The sequence below is a fragment of the Tauraco erythrolophus genome, chromosome 1 (genome assembly GCF_009769465.1).
Source record: "Tauraco erythrolophus isolate bTauEry1 chromosome 1, bTauEry1.pri, whole genome shotgun sequence".
Lineage (NCBI taxonomy): Eukaryota > Metazoa > Chordata > Aves > Musophagiformes > Musophagidae > Tauraco > Tauraco erythrolophus.
In genome coordinates this window covers 31,762,288-31,784,094 of record NC_141465.1, presented here as the reverse complement: position 1 = coordinate 31,784,094, position 21,807 = coordinate 31,762,288, and the positions used below count along the sequence as shown (strand labels likewise).

The 21,807-nt window shown below is 43.3% G+C and overlaps 1 protein-coding gene across 1 annotated transcript in view; it reads right to left on the bottom strand.

The window, feature by feature from the left end:
- Positions 1-20,859, bottom strand: part of LOC104370634 (SON DNA and RNA binding protein) — a 31,080-nt gene extending 10,221 nt beyond the window's left edge. Inside the window, 6 exon segments of the mRNA XM_086617845.1 lie at positions 2,055-2,243; positions 4,134-4,219; positions 4,222-4,273; positions 4,873-5,033; positions 19,769-19,935; positions 20,707-20,859. Coding sequence (XP_086473971.1) covers positions 2,055-2,243; positions 4,134-4,219; positions 4,222-4,273; positions 4,873-5,033; positions 19,769-19,935; positions 20,707-20,783 — 732 coding nt within the window. The 5' untranslated portion in view covers positions 20,784-20,859.
- Positions 20,860-21,807: the final 948 nt, after the last annotated feature.

The following is a 21,807-nucleotide window of genomic DNA, read 5'->3' as shown; positions in this document are numbered from 1 at the left end:
ACGCTTCAATTTTATATTTTCAGACTTTCAAATACAGTTTCTTTCTCAAGAGGTTTCTCTGGCTTCTAGAGACATGCTGGTACTTCAGATTATTCAAGACTGTTTCCTCCATCTCCTACTACCACAAACAACTATAGTAAGAGCATAACGTTTTATTAAAACAATTTGTAATACATTAGCAGGCTATTTCAGACTGCTTATTCCTGTAACTAATTCTGTGACTTGAATAAAAACGTAACAGTACAACTAATTACGTATTTTTTAATGTCAATATAGACCTGCATCAGAATTGTCAGAATCAGATTTCAACATTAGCAACAATGAATGGAGATAAATTGTACGTCAAACTTCCTGAGGATCCAAGCACACTCCCCCCACTACCCTACTCCAATACCAAGGGAGGTTACCAGCCTTATTTTGCTCAAAGGAAGCCATTTTATCCACAAAGATCTCTCTTAACTATTTAAAAACTTAAGCAGAGAAGTGCTCTGCTACCTTTCAGACTCCCTAGAGAAACATACAGGGACTCTGCTATTACAAGAGTATTCCTGTATTTCAAAATTAAATATTGCCAAACCCAAGGGGAGGGTATGTTCTGCTGTCAGCTAATGACCCTTGAAATCACCCTTAACACAAACCAAGTTAAGGTAAATGCAAATAAGAATATTTATTTACAAAATATAAAAACAGACAACATTGTTACAAGCATTTATAAAGATACACGTCACAGAAAGGAAAGAAAGTTAATAATTAATATATTTACTCCAATATCAATTTTTAAGGCCTCTTGTACATAATCAATACAGAAACCATCAGTGCTTAGCTAACCCAATTTGTCAAAGACACAAGCCTAGCACCATGGGCAACCTGGATGCAGACATCTACAGAGCTCACCTAACTATGAGCATTATCATTAACCATTTGAAGGATAACACTTTTTATCCCCTGGTAAAAACATGGCCAAATGTTAGTATACAATGTTTCTATGCTCTGGACTTTTTATATATACACTAGTAACTGTAAATGACATTCTGCACAAACATTTGAGGATGTTTGTCTTATTAGTGTAGTGGTTCATGACAAAGACTAAACAGCAGTTATGATCTACACTGAGGGAACAATGAATTGGGTGCCTGACCATCAACCTCTGAGGTATATCATGAAAACATCTGTTGAATGAGCTATATTCACTGTGCTTTTGGTGCTGTAAAAGACCCAGGAGAAACACTTTCTGTGCTTCAGGAAGCAAATTGTACAATCTTAGAAAATTGTTGAGAAACAAAATGCACCAAGTGGAAAGATTGTTTCATTAGAAATTGATGGCAAGACTTGTTTATTTGCTTTGAAAGGTATGAGAACAAGTCTTCAGATAGAGTGAGGTTAACATCAACTTAAAAAAATTTACATGTCTTAAATATTTAATTTACTTAATTACAAAAACCCCACAAAATATACTTTTGAAGACATTTCAAGGGGAAAAACATTTGCCTTATTTTTTTTTTTTTAGTTTATCATATACACAATCAGATTTTCCTTTGGAAGGCCACATGGAAGACGACTATGTAAGAAAACGTGACTGAAGCTAAAAAATTTACAGTAGGTACATCCAGATGAAATGGCAGTTTTAGAAACTACTTTCAAATCTATTTTTAATGGACTACATTTCAGTGCAATGTTATTGCTTTAAGATTGGTAGGACAATTTTAATTATTATTAAATTTATAATCACGAAAGACTCAACTCAGGGTATGAACCTCTGCAGGAAACTGGACACGAAACTTGCTTTCATCTTCAAGCAAAAGTTTAAATTCTCTTGAGACAAAGAAGTCACTAGCTGACAAAAGCACACAGTATGGGTACAGGTTGCTTTCACTTTGCCCACATGAGCATGGTGACCAAGCCTGAAGACTGCAGCAGTTCAGACAATTAGCTTATGAAAGTGTCATATACTACCTACGTAAGCGTTTTTTTTTCACAGGCTGCAATTTGGTACCGGACTGACCAGGTAACGGTTTTGGCTTTCTTATATGATATGCTTTCCTTCCCTTCCTTACCTCAATGGATGGTTTGGGGAAAACATCATCCTTGCTATCTTCTTTGCCTTTTTCAACTGGAACCCACTCTCCATAGACACTATCTGCCTCTTTTTTCCTATGTTGAGAACCAGATGAAACAGGAAATTCCTTTGACAGGCTGACCTGATTTTTCGGTTGTGGTGGTGGTGCTGGTTTTATGCTGGGAGTCTTAAAGAAATAAAATTAGAAAAAGTTAAAAAACTTGAAAACACACAATACTCACAATACGTCTTTGAGAAACAACTTATTGCATACACTTAGTGTTGTTTTCATAAAATGGTCATCTTTCTTACTAACATAAAATCAAAAGGTTTTATAACCTTTTATATAATTTTATATAATTTTATAACCTTTTTTATAATTTTATATAAAATGATTTTATAATAAATCATTTTAGCACAACCCTAAAAACATACAAGTGAGCAATAAACTGTAGTGTAAGAGAAGATGAAACAGCTACAAGCTAGAATTGGTTAAATCAGCTTCAGCAGCCAAAAATACACAAAATCTCACTTTCACAATTAACCTCCCTGCTTTCCCCTCCACCCCATCATAAAGAGAACAATCTTAAATCTGCCACACGTGCACTTTTTCGTAATAGAAAGCTCCAAAATAAAAATCTTGGGCAGCAAAAAACATTGGCTGTGATATCCACATGATGATAAAAACTCTACATTACTATACACAGAGAAAGCAGTTTTCAACATTCTCTTTTCTAGTTTTTTATGATTTTTTAATAGCAGCATGAATATCAAAGTAGAGTAAGTCTATGAGCTTGTTCTCCTTAGAAAGTATTGCTAACATATTAAAAGTCCACAGAAATCTCTGACAGGTTGCTCTTAGAAGAGGCAAACAGAGCCCTGACAACTCACAATATCAGGTAAACCCCTAATATCAAAGGAATGTGGTTGGGAATGGTAGTAAGACTAGAATTCAGAAAGAATGGAAAGAATGATACTAAAAGGGTCAAAACTGTGGAAAATAGGTAGAGAAGCCCATGACCACTAAAGAACATTCCTCTCTGGAGCCTGTAGGTTCTGAATCCCAAGGTTTCTTGAGTTTCATTGTACCACTTTCTAACGGGACAATATAAAGTATAAAACTACTTCTCCCTTATCTCTTATATAAATATTTATTACTGCTTATTGTGTTTGCTATATATATTTGTACATAAAAATATAAAGGCTATTTATATTTTCACTTAGCACATTAATACTTTAATAGTACTTTACAAAAGTACCCTGCAAAACCAGAGCAGACTTTCATGGGCACAAAAAAAAAAACAAAATATATCACTGTAAAAACAAACGAAAAAGCCCAACTAGACAAATTCTAATCCACGCTTCAAAGCATACAAATCCCAGATGCATTTAAAGAAACGCTCCCTTGTTTTATCCCTTCCAACATGCTCATACCCAGAAAGTATCGACCACAAGTTCTGACAAAGTCAAAAGCAGTCCCCTAAGGAAGGGGTTTAATGGGACATTTAGACATTCTTAGTGACAGGAAACATTAGTGATCCTCACTCTTAACACAGCATTTACTTCTCTGTTGGCTAATATCTAAACTAAAAGAACTTTTTTCTCCTTCAATATACACTTGAAATCTACCGAAGAGGCAGATATACAAGATTTGGAGTCTGCACAAAGCTGATGACACCATCTTATTTAGAACACCTCAAAATGCTTTTAGAATTTTGCTGGGGGTTTTTTGTTTGTCTTTCAAAGAACAACAATGTCATTCCAAAAGTATTTTCCAATTACAATGTTGTTTGTAAATTCATGCTGGTATTTCTGCAATGAAAGCATGAAGTAAAATCAATCTTCTTTATGTTATTTAAGCTTTAAAAGCTGCAAAGACATTAACAAAAAACCAGTTTCAATCCACTTATGGGACCTACCACAATTTCACAGACAGCAGATAAGTTTCTTATTGTAGCAAGAGTACTATTAACATTCCAGTGCAATTTCACCAAGATTATCAATCCCTGTTTAACTTCTGTAAAATTACTTGCATTCTTTAAAAATAATCACACTTTAAAATTAAAGAAGTACTCACACTTAAATTGAAAAAAATAGGTTTGGGTTCACTGAGCTTAAAAGGATGATTATAGAAAGGACGTTCTTCCTCCTCTTCATCAGAACATGAGGTTTGTTCACTATCACATCATCTGTGCTTTGAGCAATCTTCTTGCATTTCTAAAAAAAAAAAAAAAGCACAACAGCTTTGAATAAACTTGGACTTTCAACCAAAACATACAAAAAGAACTGTTTCACAAAAAAGTGTTTTTCTTTTCTAAAGCAGGAGGTATAAACTGAGAAAATCTTCCAGCAATGTCATCAATACGTGTGCTTTTGACATTTTACACACATTATCGAACATTTACCTGTGTTGGCTAGGCACTCATGCAGTGAAAAATTTCACAAACAGAAGATTTCAGCATCACGCTGTAAAACCTGCCACACTGTACTAGTTGCAGAATGCGTGTTTAAGGCTGCAAACATTACCGAGTAAGAACTCACTGGCTGTTTGGCATCCTACATAGGTAGCATATTGCAATCAGTTCAGTGTATCTCACAAAACTACCACACAAGAAAATCTAAGAATTAGATTTCTTGCGTTTCCATGGAACTAAAACACCTGTCTTCACGACTTAAAAGAACTGTATAAAGAACAAGGGCTCAACCACACATCAGCTTGCAGGCAAACCACACAATCAGAACGACGGCTTGCCTAGCAGTCACAAAAACCCAACTTGAAGCTCATTTTCAGTTTTGATTCTGTTGTTCCCACTTACCTCAGTAAGCTCCTTTAGCGTATCTCTTGATGACTTCTGATTGGCTTTGTCGTCTTTCTTTTGAGATAACAAAGGCATCAGGCTTGGTGGTAAGGGAACGCCAGACTTAGCACACATGGCAGCTGCGTTAGCTTTGGCTATTTCAAGTAGCTGGGCCTTGTCTAAAAAATTATTTTTTGTAAAGAAATATAATTATTTTTACAGATTCCTGTTTTAATAATAAATGAGCATTTCTGGCAGGCTAAACAAAGTACAAAGAGAAAACACAAGATTTTACCCACACTGCATTTTTATGTTCTGTGAAAATAACTAAAATTGTACTTCATTGCTCCAGACTTTTAAAATTAATTCTACCCAACAAACAAGTGAAATTGCAAATTTGACACAAAGCACCAGAGTCCAAATTACAGCACTCAAAATCCTTCAAACCTCAGAAGTTTTTTGTAAAATGCCTATTTTACTTCATCGATTCACTCTAGTTTCGAAAATGCTGGGTCATTTCCACACAGCATAATTCCAAAGCCTACTTCCTAGCCATCTCTGAAAAGCATTCAAAGGTCTTGAGGAAGTCCCCTCAAGTCCCCCATATGTAGCCTGAACATTACTTATAACCGATCAAAAGAAAACATTAAGCACTGAATAAAATGTGCGCTTGTGTAAAATACAATTACACAAAAAAATGTTAAAAAAAACCCACAGTATTTTGATTTATTAAGGAAACAAGCACATGTGGCCCTATCACAAAAATAGAGAATGAAAATCAAGCATGTCTTCCTTGATCTGCCAGTCTGCAAATAAATTGAGTTATCACTATCTCTGCAAGCATATACAGCTTCACAAAAATCCTAAAGGACGACATCCCTTTCCTTTTTAAGCAATAAAAGCACATAGATACAGACTTGCTGCACAATCAAAGCATGCAGGCAGATTCAAGGATGCTCACTAATTCTCATGTTCTGTACAAAGCCACTTCTCTGTAGAGGAGCTTCCATGGCAACTTTATGAGACAGGACTAAAAAAGATCAGAACCTGAGGTCCACGAAAGGTGGTTTCCTCACATACTCTACAAGAGCTCATCTCTCAAAATTAAAACCTTCTTTCTCCTTACGTAACTTATTATCTAAGGAAGCTATAAAGGCCTCACTTCCTCCAGTCACAGAGAAAAAGATGGCAGTTCATTAGGATTTCTTTTCTTTTCCAATCAGCTGGGTCTGGGAATATTTTCAGAAGTGTGTCTCCCTTCCCATTAAATTCTTACCACGGGAAAGAGGCAAGACAGAGTAATGCAAATAGATAAACAAGCATTACAGCTGACAACAGAGCTAAGAACTCTCCAACCAGCACTTACTGTCCAATGTTCTTCCATGCCCTATTTGTTCTCATGAAAAATGGAAATTGAGAAGCTTCTTACAGAGTATTTCACCTTTACCAACCATTACAATGAACAGCGTTCCTCAAGACGCTCTACAACCAAGACATAACCTGCTCTAAAACTTTCATCCAAAAGGTAAGCATTGATTCAGCTCCAACATAAAAATTCTTACTGGAAGTCACTACCTAAAAGTAATACACAAAATGACTTCCAAGAAATTCCTTGTGAATGCTACGGAGATATGTTAAAATAAGACTATGTACATGAACACAGTATCACCTAAATCATGGAACTACTAAAAATGAAGTATCACTTACCCAAGTCTGTAAGACGTTTAGGTGACCTGACTGAAAATTCCGATGACCTCGACCTACGACGATCAGGTGACCTACTGTATCTTCTTCTCCCTGAAGATCTTGATCGCCGTAGTCGAATTGGTGACCTGCTAGAGCTCCGTCTTCTTCCTCTTGACCTTGATCGTCTTTGACGAATAGGTGTTCGACTCCTGCTCCGTAATCTGAGTGATATTCTACGATCTCTTGAATCCGATCTTCTTCTTCTTCTATCAGTAGATCTTGATCTATTTCTCTGAGATCTCTTACGCCTGTCTCTTGATAAGAACGTCGCCTTCTTGATGCTGACCTTGACCTACTCCTCCTTCTGTGTCTTGAGCGTGACAAGGAACTAGACCGAGAGCGACGATTAGATTTTGATCTTGATGTTCTTCTCCGTGTTACTGATCTGGAGCGATTCCGTCTAGAGCGAGATTCTGTATCATATCTCTGGGATCTGCGCTGAGAAGACCTGGACCGTCTGCTTCTAGACCTCCGTGAAGATTCTTTGTCTGCTGTTTTTTCAACAGATTTGGATCGGCTCCTTTGGCGAGCAGTGGACCTGGAGCGTCTACGTCTAGACCTCCGCGAAGACTCTTTGTCTGCTGCTTTTTCCACAGATGTCGATTGACTCCTTTGGCGAGCAGTGGACCTGGAGCGTCTACGTCTCGTTCTCCGTGAAGATTCTTTGTCTGCTCCTTTTTCAACAGATGTGGACCTACTCTTCTGGTGAGCAGCAGACCTGGAACGTCTACGTCTCGATCTCCGTGAAGATTCTTTGTCTGCTGCTTTTTCAACAGATGTGGACCGACTCTTTTGGCAAATAGGAGATTTTGAGTGTCTGCTTACAGATCTTTGTGAAGACTCTTTGTCAGACATTTTATCAACAGATTTGGATCTAGATTTTCACGTTCAGAAGACTCAGAACGCCTACTTTCAGCTATAAAGGAAGAGTCCTGTTCTTCCATCCTTTCAAGAGGCATAGAATCCTGTTTATCTTCATCTCCCAAAGAGGGCTCTGCATCCTCGCCCTCTTCACCAGTGGTAGACCTTGACTCATGCTCATCTGATGATGTGGAGTCTCTTCGTTCAGCTGTGAAGGAGGGCTCCACATCATCTACTTCTTCACCAGTGGTAGACCTTGATTCACGCCCATCAGGGGATGTAGAACGTCTGTGTTCAGTTGTCAAGGAGGGTTCCATATCCTCCACATCTTCACCGGTGGTAGACCTTGACTCATGCTCATCCGATGATGTGGAATCTCTTCGCTCAGCTGTCAGGGAAGGTTCCATATCCTCCACATCTTCACCAGTGGTAGACCTCGACTCATGCTCATCTGAGGATGTGGAGTGTCTACGTTCAGCTGTCGAAGAGAGGTCCCGGTCCTCTGCTTCTTCACCAGTGGTTGACCTTGACTCACGTCCATCAGGAGACATGGAACGTCTATGTTCAGCTGTTAAAGAAGGTTCCAGATCCTCTATTTCTTCACCAGTTGTAGATCTTGACTCCCGTCATCAGAGGATGTGGAGTGTCTCCGTTCAGCTGTCAAAGAGGGCTCCCCATCTTCCATATCTTCACCAGCGGTAGATCTCGACTCCTGCTCATCAGAGGATGTGGAGTCTCTTCGTTCAGCTGTCAAGGAGGGTTCTACATCCTCTGCCTCTTCTCCAGTGGTAGACCTTGACTCATGTTCATCAGAAGACACGGAGCATCTACGTTCTGTTGACAAAGGCTGCTCCAGATACTCTGATTCTTCACCAATGCTAGATCTTGACTCATGTTCATCAGGGGACGTGGAGCGCCTATGTTCAGATGTCAAAGAGGGCTCCAGATCATCCATTTCATCATCTATGACAGACTTCTGGTCATGGCCCTCAGGGGACACAGATCGTCTATGTTCAGAAGTCAAGGAGGATGCTAGACCCTCTTCCTCCACGGGAGATTTCGGCTCATGACCTTCCTGATATGAGGATGTGGAATGTCTACGTTGGGATATCAAAGAGGGCTCTAGATCCCCTGTTTCTTCACCAGGGCCAGATTCACACTGTAGCCATCAGGCGACATGGAGCACCCAGTTTTCAGGCATTAAAGAAGGCATTGCATCATCCATTTTTCAACAGGGATGGATTTCAAGTCAGTGTCATCAGGGGACATGGAGGCTCTATCATTTAGCGTCGAAGGTTCAGGACTGCCTGCTTTCCAGCAGTGGGGAATCTCAACTCCTGGCCATCAGGGGATGCTGCACGTTCATTTTCAGGTGTTGGAGAAAGTTCATGCACATCTGCTTTTTGAACAGAGGTGAATCTTACCTCTTGGCTCTCGAAAGACAGAACATGGTCATTTTCAGGTGTCAAAGAAGAATCTATATCCTCTGTTTTCTCAGCATGAGTCATCTTGATTCATACTCGTCAGGGGACAGAGCATTTTCATTTTCAGATGCCACAGAAGGTTCCTCAGCCTCTACTTTTTCAGCAGGGCTGGACTGCAGCTCCTGACCTTCAGGGGACATGGCACATTCACCTTCAGACATCAAAGACAACTCCTGCACTTCTGTCTTCCCAACAGCAGTAGACTGTAACTCCTGGCTATCAGTGGACATTGAACTCTCACTTTCAGATGTTCAGAACGTTCCTCCACTTCTTTTTCAACAGGACTGGATCTCAAATCATGACCTTCAGGGATACATCATACTCATTTTCAGACAGCAGAGAACACTCCTGCACCTCTGTTTTTCAGTAAAAGTGAGCAACTCCTGCCTGTCGGAGGATGCAGCATACTGACTGTCTGGTATTAGGGAAGGCTCCTGCACCACTATTTTTCAGCAAGGGTAGACTGTAATCCCTGGCCTTCAGGGAAGATGGTATATTCAATGTCAGATGTCAGAGAAGGCTTCTGCACCTCTTTTTCAGCAGGGCTGGCTGTCACCTCCTGGCCCTCAGGAGATACAGCATATTCATTTTCAGACAGCAGAGAACACTCGTGTACCTCTGTTTTTTCAGTAAGGGAACACGGCAATTCCTGACGTTCAGGAGACACAGCATATTCGTTGTCAGGTACTACAGAAGCCTCCTGCATCTCTACTTTTTCAGGAGAGCTAGATCTCAACTCCTGATGCTCCCAAGATACAGCACATTCATTTTCAGATGCTAGAGCAGGCTCTTGCACTTCTATCTTTTCAGCAGGGGGTGACCCCAACTCCCGGATATCAATGGACACTGAACATCTTTCTTCAGACATCCGATAAAGTTCTCGCATCTCTGTTTTTTCAGCAGGGGTTGATGTCAGCTCCGGGCCATCAAGCCCTATTGTATACTCATTTTCAGACATTTGAGAAGAGTCCTCTACCTCAGCTTTTTCAAAAGGGGTGGATGTCAACTCATGATCATGAGAGGAAACAGAACATCTGCTTTCCAGCATCAGAGGTGGCTCTTGCACCTGTATTTCTTCATCACAGGCAGACCTCAACTTGTGGCCATCAGGGGACACAATGCTTTTCAGTTCAGATGACTTTCGCAATTCTACTTTTTCAGCAGGGATAGGTCTCAATTCATGACTATGGGGCAACAGGAAAAGCCCATCTTCAGATACCAGAGAAGTCACTGGAGCCTGTAGCTTTTCAGAAGGTGTGCTTACTGATTCACAAACATCAGCAGACTTGGAGAAAACACTTTCCAGTTGGAGAGAAGGCTTCTGTATCTCTATTTTTTCAACTGCAGTGGATGTCAATTCATAGCCTTCAGAGAGGACAGAACACCTGAGCTCAGATGCTAATGACAGTTCTGCACCTCCTGTTCTCTCAAAGTAATTGTGTTTTGATTTATGGCCATCGTGGCACACAGGAATTTCACTTTTAGACATCAAGACAGATCCTGTAGCCTCTCTTTTTCCAGCAGGCAGGTATCTCGATTCATGCACTTCAGAAGATTCAGAGCAGTCATTTCAAGTACGTGTGAAAGCATTGGACCGTCTAAATCTTTGCCAACAGATGATCTGTACTCATGAACTTCAGAAGACTTGCAGCTTTGTCCTACAGTTGTCAGTACAGCTTCCTGCATTTTTCAAAAGATGATGCTGAAATGACGTCATCTGAGATCTCAACAGGACCACGCTCAGACATCAGGGAAACATCTGGAACCTTGACTTTTTCAACAGATAAAGATCTCTGTTCATTTCCATCAGGTGACTTGAAGGATCCACCTTCAGACATCAACGAAAGTTCCTCTGTTTGTGCAGCAAAGCAGGATCCTGATTCACGTCTACTGGGAGACTCCAAGCATCCACTGTCAGAAGCCAGAGAAGGCTTCTGCATCTGGCCTTTTTCTAGAGACAAGGAGGCTGACTCACAGACATCAGAGAATGCAGAGCATGTAACTTCAGGTGCTGGAAAAGATTTTTGAGACTCTGTTGTTCCAAAAGATAGTGATCTTGACTCAGGGCTGTCAGCCAACTTGGAAGATTCACTTTCAGGTACTTGCAAAAACTTCTGAAGCGCTGTTTTTTCAACGGGGATATGTCTCAATTCATGACCATCAGACAAGTCAGAGAGTACACTTTCAGACATCAGAGAAGACCCCTGAACCTCCATCTTTCCAGAGGACGAGCAGATTGTCTTGTAATCATCAGAAGATATAGAACATCCACTTTCAAGTGTCAGAAGAGGCTGTGGACTCTCTACTTCTTTGAGAGAGGTAGATCTCGACTCATCTTCATGGGATGTGGAGAGCTGAAATTCTGTTACAGAAGAAGTTTCTGCATCTCCCCTTTTTCAACAGATGAGGATCTTGACTTGGATGTGGAGTATGTAAGTTCAGGTAATGATGAAGACTCCAGAGCCACTGCTTTTTCAGCTGATCCGTTGTCAGGTGTCACAGAAAGCTCTGAAACCTGTGTTTTTTCCTCAGGCATGGATCTCAATTCCAGGTCATCTGGGGTTTTGGAGCTATCAAGGTCAGACATCATAGAAGGCTGGAGATCTGCTGTTTTTTCAACAGATGAGGAGTTTTCTCAAGACCATCACAAGTTTCGGAAAATCCACTTTCAGATGCTGGTGGCAGCTCTGGGCCGTTTATTCCTTCCGCAGATAAAGCTACTGATACAGGGCCATTAGAGGATTTGGAGGAGCTGCCTTCACTTGCCAAAGAGGTTCAGGAACACCTACTTTTTCAAGACATTTGCTTGACTCCTGAGGTTCAGAAGACTCCACATGCTTGCTACTGCACCTTCCTGAGGATAACTTGCTCTCTCTTTTTCTATAGATTTGGACCTTGACTTAACACTATCAGAGGACTTGGAACGTTTCCGTTTAGATTTTTTGAAGATTCCTTGCGTTTTTTTTCAACAGACCTAGACCTAGACTTGTAACGTTCAGAAGACTTGGAGCGGCGACGCTTAGATTTTCGTGAGGACTCCTTCTTTTTTTCCACTGATTTGGATCTAGACTTGTAACGGTCTGAGGACTTCGAGCGCTGACGTTTAGACTTCCGTGATGATTGCTTTCGATCCCTTTTTTCTACTGATCTGGACCTAGACTTGTAACGGTCAGAGGACTTCGAGCGCTGACGTTTAGACCTGCGCAGAGATGCCTTCCGACCTCTCTTCTCAACAGATCTTGACCTAGATTTCGAACGATCAGAGGAACCAGACCCTCTATGTCTGAACCTCCACGAGTATTCTTTGCCTCCTTTCTTTCTGAAGACCTGGATCTAGATTTAGAACGGTCAGAAGACCTGGAACGCCTGTAGCGGGATCTCCAGGAGGACAACCTGCTCTTTTCCAGTGACCGTGATTTAGACCTGTAGCGGTCAGATGATCTGGAACGTCTGCGCCCAGATCTTCGGGAGGACAGTCGCTTTTCCACTGACCTGGACTTGGATCTGTAGCGGTCAGATGACCTGGAACGTCTGCGCCCAGATCTTCGGGAGGACAGTCGCTTTTCCACTGACCTGGACTTGGATCTGTAGCGGTCAGATGACCTGGAACGTCTGCGCCCAGATCTTCGGGAGGACAGTCGCTTTTCCATGGACCTGGACTTAGACCTGTAGCGGTCAGAAGATCTGGAACGTCTGCGCCCAGATCTTCGAGAGGACAGTCGCTTTTCCACTGACCTGGACTTAGATCTGTAGCGGTCAGATGACCTGGAACGTCTGCGTCTGGACCTTCGGGAGGAGAGCCGCTTTTCCACTGATCTGGATTTAGACCTGTAGTGGTCGGATGACCTGGAACGTCTACGTCTGGACCTCCCAGAGGACAATCTGCTCCCTCTCTTTTCTGCTGATCTGGATTTAGACCTGTAACGGTCAGATGACCTGGAACGTCTGCGCCTGGACCTCCGGGAAGACACTCTCCTCTCTCTCTTTTCCACAGATCGAGATCTAGATTTGGAATGCTTTTTTCTGGAATCTGAATAGTTTCTGCTCCTGGAACGTGCTCTTTTAGAGGTCAAACGCCTGGAAGTAGAACGTGACCTTGACTTTTTCTTCCGCTTCCTAGACCTGGACTGAGACTTGGAGCGACTCCTTTTTTGTTTCTTTGCATCATGTTTTTTATCACTGCTTCTATGGCTGCTTTTTTCAATAACTTTTTCAAGTCTCATCAGAGTCTCTCTCATTCGTGCTGCCACATCAGGCTGCACATCGGATGTTTCTGAATCTCTTTTCTCTGACTCCCGTTCTGGAGTTGCTTCTTTGACAGCCTCAACCTGCGGAACGACTTCTGACTGGCTTGCCTCTGCCTCAAGTACTGGAACTGCTTCTGTAACAGTCTCAGGTACTGAAGCTGCTTCCAAATCTTTTATCTCTGCCTCCGATCTCACAGCTGTTTCTGCATCTTTCAGCTCTACAACAGTCTCAGGAAGAGGAGTTGTTTCCAAATCTTTTGTTTCTGCCACATGAGCTGGAGCTGCCTCCAACTGTTCTGTGTCTCTGATTATTTCAGATTCAGGTGTCCCTGCTGAAATCTTTTCATCTGCTGGATGTGAAGAACTAAAAAACTGTTTCTGCTATTAAAGGCTCAGATGCTTGAGTTTGCTCTGCATCTTTCTTCTCAACCAGTATCTCGCATTCCTGAGCTTGACCTGGAAGTCTCACATCCTCCATTTGTTGACCCTGCACCCCTTCTGCATGTGGTACTTCTGCTGCCACTTCATGTTCCAGTGTTGTTTCAAGATCTTTCATGTCTCCTGGTTTTGGAACTGCTTCAGAAGATTTCATTTCAGCAGCACTCAAGATTTCTGGCACCTCTTCTGTACTCTTCCATTCTGCAGCAGGTTTGCTTCTGGAAGTGTTTGCGGATGTTCTTGCTTTTCAGTGTGCAAAGACTCTGGAACAGCTTCTGAAGCCTCCTCTGAGACACTCACTGCCTCCACATTTCTGGACTTTGGGGAAGTTTCCAAACGTTGGATATCCATGTGTACCTCAGGCTCTCCAACTGTTTCAGAACCTTTCATCTCTACTGTTGCAGACTCTTTCATACTTTCCAACAAGCTCACTTCTCTAGCTTCTGATGCTGGCTCCAAATATTCTGCTTTCATTGCTTTCTCCGTTTCTGAAGCTTCTTCCAAATCTTTTAAATTGATAAGTGAGGGATCAATTTTTTTTGTGCTTGTCCTCCTTGTTGCAATTATATATTCTACAGTAGGCCCCTGAGTTCTCACATCTGTCGAAATCTTGGATTCCAAAGCTCCTCTCGAGTTTCTCACTTCTGTCGCTATTTCCGATGACATAGTTTGTTCTTCCACTCTGGGCAAAGACGTCTGATACTACTTCTGACGACCTATTTGTTCCTGTGCAGATTTGAACTTGTTTCTAAAGTTTGCACCGTAACTGTTTGCACAGGTTCTAGTATTGCTTCTTTGCTCCTTGCCTCTGCTTTGTTTGGATCTTCTGGAGCAACTTCAGAATGCCTTGTTTCTCTAACCAGCTCAGATGCCAATGTCCTTCCCAAGCCTTGCATTAGTGTCCTTGTTTCAGATCCCAGAACCATTTCCAAATTCATCTGTGTTAAGTGTGAAGTTTTTGATCTCGCTTCCACATCTTTTACCTCTGCAACTGCCTCAACTTCTGACAAGTTGTCCAAACGTCTCTCTTCCACAGTGGCAGAACTGGCAGGTAGTTCAGAATCCTTTATCTCCCCTACCATCTCAGTTTGTGAGACTCTTCTATGTGTCATGACCTGAGACTGTGAAACGATGGAACTCTTTGTTTTGCTTGCACCAAGAGGTTCTGCAACTGTTTCCGCATGTTTTGGTTCTCTCTCTGCTGTGGTTTTCAATGCATCATTCTGCTACTGCCTCAGACTCTCTAACTGGTTCCATGCTTACACACGCATCATAGATTCAGGAGCCCTTTCTGACCTTTCTTCTAAGGCAGGAAGTCCTGGACTTGCTTCCAAGACTTCGCTACCCATTTTGGTTTCAGAACACACATTTCTCCTAAGCCCCTTGCCACTGCAAGGGTTCCAGGCTGCAAGACTGCTTCCAAAGCTTGTATCTTGCCATACCTACGGACGCTGGATCTCCTAAATCTCCCACACCTTCATGCGCGGGTGTGATAAGACGTCTTCATCTCTGTCCCAGCTCTGTCAAGGTCTGCTTCTGAATCTTTCCTTTCTGCCTCTGCTACAGGTCCTATACTTGTTTCCAAACTTTTCACTGGTCTCACAGATCCAACTTTCATAACTAGCAGACCAGCATATGAGCCTGCTTCTAATCCAGCTTTTGACACCGCTGCTGAATCTAGTGCGGCTGCTAAACCTGGACCTTTCACATCTTCTTTCCGCAAAGACAGAGGAGTTGCTTCCAAACCTCTCACATTTGAGTCACTCTCAGATCTTGATTCTCTCGGCTCCTCTAGTTGTCTCAGTAATGAAGTACCTTCTGTATCCTTTACCTCTGTTACAGTTACAGTCTTGAGAGTAGACTCTGAAATTTTTGAAGCATTAGTATTTTCCAGTTGCAGAACACCCTTGACTTGTTTCTCGACCTTTTACTCCTGTTGGTGCTGTAACTTCTACAGTTGCTCGTGGTCCTTTAAAACCCTCTGCCATGTGATTTCTGCAGTTGTTCGGGGAATGAAGGTCTGTGCAACTGCTACAGGTTCTAAAGCCGCTCTTAAACCTTTCGCCTCTGCAACCACATCTGTCAATTCTGCTGGAAGTGCAGATTCCTGGGTTCTATCCACACTTCTTGTTTCCATCAAAACTTTAGGTTGTAGGAGCGCTCCTGATGCATTCAGTGTCATTGCAGGATCAGCGGTACCTTCCACATCTTTGACTACTTCAACTTGCACACACTCTCGATCTGCTTTGCCATCTTTTGCTATCACACCCCCAGGTTCCACGATTGTTGCCAAAGTTTGGGTGCTACTACAGCAATTGGTTGCAGAGTTTCTTCTTCCGAAGCTTTCACATTTTCCATGCGCACAGAGCTTCTAGCCGGTTCAATATCCTTCACTTTTGTAACAGCTCCTGGTCCCAGGGGTATTTTGGCACTTTTCATTTCAACCTGGGTCAGACCAGTCGCTGCAGATATTTTAAAAGAATGTTGCAAAGATACATCTGCCTTTAAGACACTTGAACTCTCCGTGGGGCTGCACTGCGTCACTCTCAATTATCAGATATAACTGAGGGCTTCATGGCTGGCTCTAAGTTCTGCTCACAACCCCCTAATTCCAAAGATCTTTCCACGTTTCCATATGCAGAGATTTTTTCAGTTGCTTCGGGAATTTTCACTTCTTCCATGGCCACAGACATGTGAGCTACTTTCACAGTATTCAGATCTGCCTGATGTGCAGATTTAGGAATTGTTGTCACATCACTTGCCAAAGACACAGATTCTGAAGTTGCTTCTAACTGTTTTACTCCTCCCTGTGCCACAGACTGTAGAGATGCTTCTGAATACTTCAACACCTCTGTGGTCTCAGACTCAAGAGCAGTATCTAAAGCTTTTACTTCCTCAGTGCCTTTAGATTTCAGAATAACTTCTGAACCTTTTAGTGCTTCCACTACCCCTGAAGCTAGAGTTGCTGCCGAATCTTTCTGAATTTCAGATTTACTAGCAACTCCAGATGGGATGCTAGTTGAAGTATCATTTCCAGTATCGACAAGAACACTCTTTTCACTTGCATTAATAGCTACAGGATAAATATTTTCACGAGACTGTTGAATTTGTTCTTCTCTAGTGCAAATTTTAGTTTGAGTGATACTAACATTTTCTTGGATATCAGATTGGTTGCTTTCTAAATTAACCGGAGGATTTGTTGCACACAAAGTCCCCTTCTCACTTCCAAGACTTTCCACAGATTGCTGAGAATCAGTTCTTGAATGAGAAACAAGTCCTAAAGCTTGTCTATCAAGCTCCTCACTGGCTTTTAAGCACAGTTCTTCTGACTGCATGTGGACAGCCAGATTTGCATCTCCAAATCCTCCATGCTGCACACTCAATTTGGAGCTTGATTTCTCTGGCATCAAGAGAGAAGCAGGCTGCAAGTCTGCACGTTCAGCATGACGCGCACTCAACTTTGACTCCTTTGGCTGTTTTTTATGCTTTTCTCTTTCTTCCTTTTTCTTCTTCTTTTTCTTCTTCTTCTTGCTTTTGTGTTTCTTGTTCTTCTTTGATTTTTTCCTAGGAATTTCATCTTCAGCAGTAGAGCTTCTTTTTGTAGACTTAGTACTATTTTTCACAGTATTTTTGTCTACATCTAGAAAAAATGATATTTTCCTTGTAAATGTTACTGAAATTACATTTTTAAAATTCTTTTAGACTAATGACCAAGTACATGGACAGAGATACAAAAAATCTAAACTTGAAACCCATGCCTTCTTCACCAAAGCACCATACACAAATAGCTCTCATTCCCTTTTCAACCCTCTTACCCTTCCTCTCAGGAGTCACTTTAAGTAAAAATAAATAATTCTTCTTTCAAGAAGGTAACCATATCTTCTGGTCAGCAACACAGTTCCAGTGGAAACGTGACTCTTTCCAAGAATTGGTTGGATATACTTCCACCTATATTCAACTGGGCATTCTTCCAGGAAGCTGGGGATGTGCTTCTAAACTACATCAAGCTGCACATGGAAGTAAAACAAGAACCCCCATTTTCCAGGCAAATTATCTAAGCGGTGTGTGCTTACTATATAACATGCTGCCAGCCCATTACCCCTTACTATGCTTTACTTTGTGAGTAAGCCCAGTATGACCAGTGTGTTAGAAATCATCTAAGCATATTTAAGCACAGTATGACCAGTTGTGTTAGAAATCATCTAAGCATATTTACTGATTAAGTTGCTCACTGACTAAGTCTTCAAACAAATCTGAGGAAACAGAATCTCTTCCCTAATCCAAACAAGCTTGAAGGCACCGCAGGCAACCAGCTGCTCAGACTGGACTGCAGCTGCCACAAGCAACTGCAAACCTGCAAGTACCTAAGAGAGCTTTTGCTTCAAAACACAAAAGTAATTAATAAATTCAGGTGACTGCAGAGACAAGCAATTGGGGAGAGGCAGCGGGGCAAGGAGAAAGAGGAAAACTGGAGGGTTTGATCACCTTCTTTTAATTCTATACCTCATTTTCCCCTGCATTCAACCTGTGTTAGGTTCTGACCCTTCTCTGTATCTAGTGCCATGTTTTCATGAGAAAGGCACTTCTATTAAAGGCAACTTCTTATAATTTCTGTTAAATATGAGCTATATATTCAAGTCTGCCTACATGTTATCTTCAATGATTATATTATACCGGCCAGTGCAGCAATATAGATTCTCCAATTACAATCTGGCTGTGATTACAAAGCATATCTTTCAAGTAAACAATGCAAAATCATTCAAAAACTGTTGATAAATGCAATACCATTAAATGAACCTGACTTAGCATTCCGTAAACAAGTATCTCGGGTGGTTTTAAGCACACATATTTTCACAAAATAAACAGCTTAACGAAAAATAGTGTTCCACCAACACTGTTGTGAATGCAATGAAAGAGGACAATGAGGCAGAGTCAAACAACCTTTCCTACACAGCATTTTCAGATAATCTCTGTTGTCCAACAATGGTCTTAACTCCTTTCCTGATATGGACAGTGCGAATGTTTACCCTAGGTTAAGTTTATTAACTTCCTGGTTAATAGATCTCATTTATTTATTACCATGTTAGCTTGCCTCATTCTTCCACACAGAACAACAACAACCAACCAACCAACAAAAAAAAAAAAAAACCACCACACCCCACAGATGCCAGCCTAAGTGCTGTTTATATAGCATAAGTGGAAGACTGTTGAAAACACTCAAGGTAAACAAGCCACTGTGCATAAAAGAAAGAAAAAGCAATTCCAAAACCTGGCAAACAGAATCTCTGAAATAAACAACTTTCTACACTGCCTCTTAAAGAAAAAAATAATCACTCTGGAACTATACTTACCAAGTACATAGCAGTCACCTATGTTTCAACTCCAAAAAATTAGAAATGCAATAAACAGAGCCTTCATCTCACTAACTCTTCCAATTCAGAAATTTACAGAAAGGACTAGTCCCATGAGAAGGGATACTCATATGCAACTTTTTGACATAATAAATCCAGTAATTTATTGAAGTTGTAAGATTGGTCCATAAAAATTTCTTAACCTTTGGAAGATTGCAATCTGAGTATCTACATTTTAAGGATAAGTGCATTAGTCATTTTAAAACAACAAGCATATTATTCTGACAAAAACAGTTAATCATACAGTTCCGAATTCTAATAAATGATTTTTAGAAATAATCTTGTAAACCAATCCAAAACAGCACAACAAACAATGCTTCTATCCCTCAGTACCAGGTTTGTTAGTAAGAACTGCTGATTGAGACCCTGAGTATGTATATACAAAAATAAAGCACAATTATAAATATATATGGGTATTTATACGTTTTAGCATTAGTGTAACGGAGAGAAAAGAAAAATAACTTTTTTGCACACTAAGTAATGCTTTCATTTAATAACCAGGTTCAGTTTTTAAATTACGTATTTCTCTGTCCATCTATGGTTGTAAATCACAGCAGACAAAAAAATTACTTAACGAACATTACAATTAACTACAACTTCTCAGATAAAGCTCAGTGAGAGGAGCAGTACTGAAAAGTACTTTTCATCTCTGTAAAACTGATTCCATTTTAAGCACTATGACAATCTTCTTAAACAAAAACATATTGCCAAATGTGTTTTCATTTACCTGATTTGCACTGCAGCTCTGTATCAAGGGCTCCAGAGAGCACTTCCTCTATTTTCTGCACTATCTGATCATTCTGACGACTCCCAGCACCAGCAACAGTGTCATCTGAAGGGTTGGCTTGCTCAGCTGGGACTGTGTCACCATTGGGCTGGCCTTCTACCTTTCCACTAACCAAAAAAATATCAAGATAATAGAAGCAATTTTGAGCCTTTTTTGACCTTTTCATTTTTAATTAATAAGCATTTATAATACTCAACCCTTCAATACAGTACTTTAGCTTCCTGAGAAGCTATATTTTTGGTGAAACATCTACCTTTTGATTAATTTACACTTTTTCACAACAGAACACGTTGTGACAACTGAATATCAGACATAAGGGAGGAAAACACGTTCTCCAATGTGCCATAGCCCCCGTGCTTTATGTAAGAATTTGTACAGGGCTCCCCTCACAAAACAAAAACCCGTCGCTCACTCTTCTCCAGCAGATTTTGCTTACTTTGCGAGACAAGGTTGGGGAAAACTGGGCGAGCTCACATATAGGGAGATCGGTAAGACACACAGCACAGACGCTCGCCCCTTCCCCTCCTGCCCCGGCACACGAGACCAACACCGAAAACCCGTGAGTGGAAACGAGGGTGCGCTCGCCAGCGGCCAACGCGTGCGTCCGCTCGCCCCTCCCCCCACAACACACGCACATTCCCTCCCCTCCCCCCCATTCTCCCCCCCGCCGTTTTTCCGCTAAAGGCACTCGCAAGGACGCGAGCCCCCGGGCCCCGCCGTGCTCACGCCGGAACGACCCCCAGGAGCCCCGGGCCCCGGCCCATCGCCCTCCGTCCCGCTCCAGCACACCCCTCCCCCTCCCCCCCCCCTCCCCGCGCGCTAGGCCCCGGCTGCGCCGCCTCCCCCGCCGCCCCAGACAGGCTCGTTACCCGCCGTGCTGCTGCTGCTCTTCCTGGATCTCCCGGAATTTGCTAACCACGAAGGACCGAAAGATCTCCTCGATATTACTCGCCATGACAGCCTCACCTCACCGCACCGGCCTCCCCCCCCCCCGCCCCGCGCTCCGCTTTCCTTCCTGCCGAGACGCGAGGCCTCCGATATCCCACAAGGCACCGCTACAACTAGAGGCCGAGAGCCCTTGCTGACGTCCTCGCTATACGCCCTCTCGCGATTGGCTGCCCTCTAACGGTGACGTGTGTGGGGGGAGGGAGAACGCGAGCCTCCGGACGGCCGCTCTAGCGCTGAGCAGAAGCCATAGAGAGCCAGGCCCGCCTGGCTTCCGGCGTGGGGGGGGAGGGAATGTCTCGTGTCTCGGAGAAGTTCGCCGTTCCCCCTCCCCCCGCCGGAGCGCGCCGCGCCGCCATGTTGTTGCACTCACCCCCAGCTCCCCCGCCCTCCTCACCCCACCGGCCAAGCGCCTACGAGCCGGCGCCGGCGCGCCTCCCGTCGCCCCCCCACACCCCCCGCGACCGGCAAACCCCCGGTGGGCCCCCCCTGCCCCCGCCCCCCCCCCCCGGATGAAACCGTTAACTGCCGTTCTGCCCCACACCGATGCCCCCCCCCCTCCCCCCCCGTCGCCGCACGTTCTCGGCCCCTCTCGCGCCCCGTACGCTGAAAAGCTGCGCCTGAGCCGCGGGGAGACCGGGCAGGGGGAGAAGAGGGGGTCGGTGGAGGGCACCGTGGTGGTCGGTGACCGCCGGTCCCCGCGGCCCTGTCCCCGTCCGGTTCCCCCCGACGCGCACACCGACCCGCCCTTCCCCCTGCTCTTCCCCCGCCGCGATCGCGGCCGTCCTCGGCGGCCACCGGGGCCCGGAGCCGTCCGGGCCTCCACGGAGAAGCCCGGCGGCCGGCACTCACCTCGGCGAGGGCCGGAGCGGCGGCGGCGGCGGCGGCGGGGCCATGGTGGGCTGAAGCGTGCTGCCGTGCGTGCCGGCGGGATCGGGGTCGGCGGCGGTGGGCGGGAGCGATGCCATTGGTCTCCATGGAGCGGGGCCAGGCCCCGCGTCTCCGCCGCGCCGTGTGCCGAGCGCCGGCAGCGC